At 42.1% G+C, this 5,471-nt stretch overlaps 1 protein-coding gene across 1 annotated transcript in view; it reads left to right on the top strand.

Annotated features, from left to right (window-relative positions):
- Positions 1 to 5,471, top strand: part of LOC117938304 (sodium channel protein type 2 subunit alpha-like) — an 81,520-nt gene that overhangs the window by 12,077 nt on the left and 63,972 nt on the right. The window contains exon 8 of the mRNA XM_034862825.1: positions 2,816 to 3,058. Within this exon, the coding sequence (XP_034718716.1) occupies positions 2,816 to 3,058 (243 nt within the window). The remainder of the gene's footprint in view (positions 1 to 2,815; positions 3,059 to 5,471) is intronic.

The following is a 5,471-nucleotide window of genomic DNA, read 5'->3' as shown; positions in this document are numbered from 1 at the left end:
TGGGGACAACATGGGGACAACATGGGGACAACATGAGGGCAACATGAGGACAACATGGGGACAACATGGGGACAACATAAGAGGGTTAAAACTCCCGTTAATACCCGCAGATTCTAATTTACAAGACCAATAATAATTGGAGATGTGGATCTAAATCTGTCGCTAGCTAACCTCTGTATGTCTCCACCCTGCATGTTAGCACGCAGCGCTAACGGCGTTATCTTTATTCCACTGGCGTCTGATACACAACGTTAGCACACGTGTCATAAACTGCACCCTTAACTTTATTTTATCACGCTGCTCATTCATTGGCTTACAGACGACTCGTGTCTTTGTCTAAAGAATGGACTAAAACCCCCCAAAAGTGCTTTCAAGTTATAAAAGATTAGGAAAAGAAAAGGTTGTTTCTGTGATTTGGTCCGATTGTCTGCAGCCTCTGTGTTCTCACTGTGTTTTGTTCCTGTTGTTTTTACCGCCTGGTCATGTTTCCGTGTGTTTTTATCTGAATGTTAACGTTTGTTTCACGTCATTCTTTTTGGGGACGATCCCACAACGTGTTGGAAAAACTTAAAGTGCTCATATTACGCTTTTTGGCTTTCGTTATAGGTTTATAAAAGGAAAAAGCCCAAATTCACCCCCAACGGGTCGTACCACCTCCAACAGAAAACACTGTTCACTTTGTTGTAACGCCCTCATTATCTGCTTCTGACTGGCTAGTAGTCCTTACCAAGGTACTGTCAGGGCCTCATACTCTGCTTCTGACTGGCTAGTAGTCCTTACCTAGGTACTGTCAGGGCCTCATACTCTGCTTCTGACTGGCTAGTAGTCCTTACCTAGGTACTGTCAGGTCCCTCATACTCTGCTTCTGACTGGCTAGTAGTCCTTACCTAGGTACTGTCAGGGCCCTCATACCCTGCTTCTGACTGGCTAGTAGTCCTTTCCTAGGTACTGTCAGGACCCTCATGCTCTGCTTCTGACTGGCTAGTAGTCCTAGTAGGTACTACGCATGTTCAACTCCTAACAAAGATGGAATATAAGTAATATGTCTCACTCTGTAGCTAAAACAGAAAGCTCAACGCAAAGGGTGAAAAGAGGAGCTGCAGCAAAATAAATATTGTGTATTTTTGAAAGTGAGCGTAACATGAGCACTTTAAAGCTGCCGTGAGATGAAAACAAAGTAACAGGACACAACTTTTACAGAGATTTTCACCTCACAGCAGAGTTATATTTCTATTTAAATTGTCTGTACGATGACTTTTCATTCATTTAATTTACTATCTTGTGATTTATTTCAGGTGCAGGTAAATAAAGATGGCCGCCCTTTAGTTTGACTTCATAACCTGTTTCAGATTTTTGCTTTTTGGCACAAAACTTAAAGGTAAAAAAGTGTAGTTTTCTATTCAAAACATAAAAAAATGAGTGACTTTGCAGCTTTGTTGCTTTGACTCTATATGGGTTTGGGGCTGAAATATTTAGGATTATGCATATTGGAAAGAAGTAAGAAGATTGGGTTATCATTGAAGTTGATGCGGCGGCCATCTTTAGGGTCCCTGATCCATTGATTAAAGGAATAGTTCACCCAAAAGCAACAAAATTTGCATGTAATATGTACATGTAGCTCTCACTTATCCAGCCTCTCCATGGTCCCAGAGAAAGTTTTCTATTGGACGGTTTGATGTGATTTATTTTTACAACAAAAACATTAAAACAGTGTTATATGTTTCACAAAAAGATGTGATGGACAATTGCTGAAAAACCCTAAAGGGGCTTAATAAGTGGCAATCTCCATAGAAACAATTTAAAAACATCTATATGTTATTATGCAAACTGGCAGGAGCTAGCAGATAGTGAGGAGATATTTTTTACAGTGTGTTTAGGGGACAGGCAGCTAGCAGATAGTGAGGAGATGTTTTTTACAGTGTGTTTAGGGGACAGGCAGCTAGCAGATAGTGAGATGTTTTTTACAGTGTTTTCAGGGGACAGGCAGCTAGCAGATAGTGAGGAGATATTTTTTACAGTGTGTTCAGGGGACAGGCAGCTAGCAGATAGTGATATGTTTTTTACAGTGTGTTCAGGGGACAGGCAGCTAGCAGATAGTGAGATTATTTTACAGTGTGTTCAGGGGACAGGCAGCTAGCAGATAGTGAGGAGATGTTTTTTACAGTGTGTTCAGGGGACAGGCAGCTAGCAGATAGTGAGATGTTTTTTACAGTGTGTTCAGGGGACAGGCAGCTAGCAGATAGTGAGATTATTTTACAGTGTGTTCAGGGGACAGACAGCTAGGGTTAGGGAGATGTTTTTTACAGTGTGTTCAGAGGACAGGCAGCTAGCAGATAGTGAGATTATTTTACAGTGTGATCAGGGGACAGACAGCTAGGGTCAGTGAGATTATTTTACAGTGTGTTCAGGGGACAGGCAGCTAGCAGATAGGGAGGAGATGTTTTTTACAGTGTGTTCAGGGGACGGGCAGCTAGCAGATAGCGAGATGTTTTTACAGTGTGTTCAGGGGACAGACAGCTAGGGTTAGGGAGATGTTTTTTACAGTGTGTTCTGGGGACAGGCAGCTAGCAGATAGCGAGATGTTTTTAAAAAAATAAAATTTTGGTGAACAGTTCCTTTAAAGTATTCATTCTAACATGTGACGCTTTAAAAAAAAAAAAAAAAGTAGCCGCCATAGTATTGATTTCCATTGATTTTAGATCGATTCAATACAATGAATTGATTTCCTAAAATGGGGATTCCCGTCCTCATTAACATGTCTGTGACCGTTAACCCCCTCGTGTGCATGGCCGCCGGTCCCGCCGGTCCCCCCCAGGCCTGAAGACCATCGTCGGCGCCCTGATTCAGTCGGTGAAGAAGCTCGCCGACGTGATGATCCTCACCGTCTTCTGCCTGAGCGTCTTCGCCCTCATCGGCCTGCAGCTCTTCATGGGGAACCTGCGGCAGAAGTGCGTCCGCAGCACGGAGCACTGCGTCAACGGCAGCCTGGCGGCCAACACCACCTTCTACTGCAACAACAAGACCTGGGCCTCCGTCAGGGACTTCATCAACGACGAGGGTGAGAACCGGACTCGGTTACATCTGTTAGGGATGCACCGAATCCACATTTTTGGGGGTTCGGCTGAATTCCAAATCCACTGTATCCACCTAGGTACTGTCAGGGCCCTCATACTCTGCTCCTGACTGGCTAGTAGTCCTTACCTCGGTACTGTCAGGGTCCTCATACTCTGCTCCTGACTGGCTAGTAGTCCTTACCTAGGTACTGTCAGGGCCCTCATACTCTGCTTCTGACTGGCTAGTAGTCCTTACCTTATGTTATATCTGTTAGCAGAATACCAAATCCACTGTAATAACCCTCCTGTTGTTTTCGGGTCAAATTTGACCCCTTTAAAAAATGTCTATATCGAAAATATTCAGCCAAACCCAAATCCTGGATTTGGTGCATCCCTAATATCTGTATAAACATATTGGAGTAGATATTACTTTAAGAAAAAGGTACAGACATAACAGTATGTGTATGTGTCTTTCTGAAGTGTTGATTGGTGTTTTCTTAGTGTCAATAAAGACACACACACACACACACACACACACACACACACACACACACACAAACAAACACACAGAGGTCAAGGTCGGGGTTAAGGAATGTGACCAAAATGCTGAGCTGCATGTGTGTTGCTACAGATTTTCATGTTGCTCCTCTCACAATAATCTGCATTCAGCATGAAGTCATCCATGAAAAATTAATATTTCTAATGAAAAATACTGCTACTTTTCATTAGAAATATTAATTTTTCATGTTTTAATTTACAGATTTTAGAAGCTCCGATCAATAAGCCGACCGTCATTCGTGTTCCTAATTAGTTTTTTGTGAGGTAACGAGAGAGGAGATGCTGCGTTATGAAATGTAACCCCGGGACAAACGGGACTCCCCCGTTACCCAGAATCAGATGTGTGATTATTTAAAGTAGAGAGCAGCGGAGGCCTCGCGTCTCTTAACCCTTAAAAAATGTGAAATATGAAATATGAGTATATTATATATATATATATATATATATTGGTATATCTTTTTAACCAAATTATCACAAAAAATGGATTCCTTCCAACGCTCTTTATAATCCAACTGATCACTTTCAGTCCTCAGATTTGAACTATTAGTCAAAATAATTCATAATTTCTGCTTTTTAAACACAAGTATTAGTTATAATTCTATATAAATGAGGGTTATTGACCATGTGTTCCAAAAAGTAGTAAAACTAGTAAGGTGGTGTTAGTGAAAACTAAAAGAAAAACGTCTGGAAAAGGGGCGAAAATGTCAAATTTATGTCCATTTTTGACCCCGTGAGGACAACACAAAGCCCAAAATAAAGGCGTCTCACAGAGCTTACGGTAACGTGGTTTGCTCCCTGCTAATGCATCTTCTATTTATTCATTTCCAGTTTGCTTTGCCATCCATCACGTCAAACAAATGTCCCCCGCAGGCTCCCGTATCGACCCCTAAAAGCTGCTGTGAAACCCGAGAGCCGCGCTGCGCCGTTGGAGATCAATGGTGGACGTTGCTCATGCTTAAACATTTCCCACAATGCCTCATGTTTGCTCCGTTTGGTCGGAGCCGGCTGACGGCACGCAGCGGTCGTGGGGTTCAGTGGATGAATATCGACGCATGTTCGAGGACATGTGAGCAGCAGATGGAGCTGATGTGACCCGGCAGTCTTATCTTAATCTGTCTTATCTTAAATATTCAAATTAAGTTTTAGACTGTCTGCATGTCTCTTACAGTCTTCACTAGCACAGTTTGGTTGACATAAAGTCCTAAAAAAGTCAGAAAAAAGCTCCTTAGACATAAAAAAAGCACAAGAATATTGAAATTAAAAGGGCAAAAGAGTTTTGGTAAAAGTGGCTAAAACGTTGAAACCTGCTCCCTAAATAAATGTTGTGAAAACGAGCAAAGAAACGTGGAAACAACCACCAAAAAAATAACAAAAACAGTCTCATAAAGTGGCAAAAGCACCAAAAAAGTTCCAAAAAACGTTGAAACAAGCAGCAAAAAAAACGTGGCTAAAACGTTTAAAGCACCAAAAAAATGTCTCATAAACTTGCAAAAATATCCAAATAAGCAGCAAACGTCAAAGTCCCAAAAAACATAGAAAAAGCACAAAAAAAAACGTAATACGTGCTTCGAACTGCGTGGAGCGAGAGAGTTGGCGGCGATATATGATCCCCGCGCTAGATTATTGACTGATCGATGATGAAGAAACATCCAATAACAGTCAGTCTGCAGACTAATGTGCATTTATTTTGGGAGAGGGGTTTTGGAAAACCTCAAGTTTCAGGTAGTGACTTTAAGTAGACTCTTCCTATCTGCTTTGTCGAGTGATTTCAGTGCTGCGTGAAGGGTTCCTCTGAGCCGGGGAACCGTGACCTCAGTGCTGCGTGAAGGCGTCATGGTTCCTCTGAGCCGGGGAACCATG

The sequence above is a fragment of the Etheostoma cragini genome, chromosome 22 (genome assembly GCF_013103735.1).
Source record: "Etheostoma cragini isolate CJK2018 chromosome 22, CSU_Ecrag_1.0, whole genome shotgun sequence".
NCBI classification, from domain to species: Eukaryota; Metazoa; Chordata; class Actinopteri; order Perciformes; family Percidae; genus Etheostoma; species Etheostoma cragini.
This window is presented reverse-complemented; position numbering and strand designations above follow the sequence as displayed.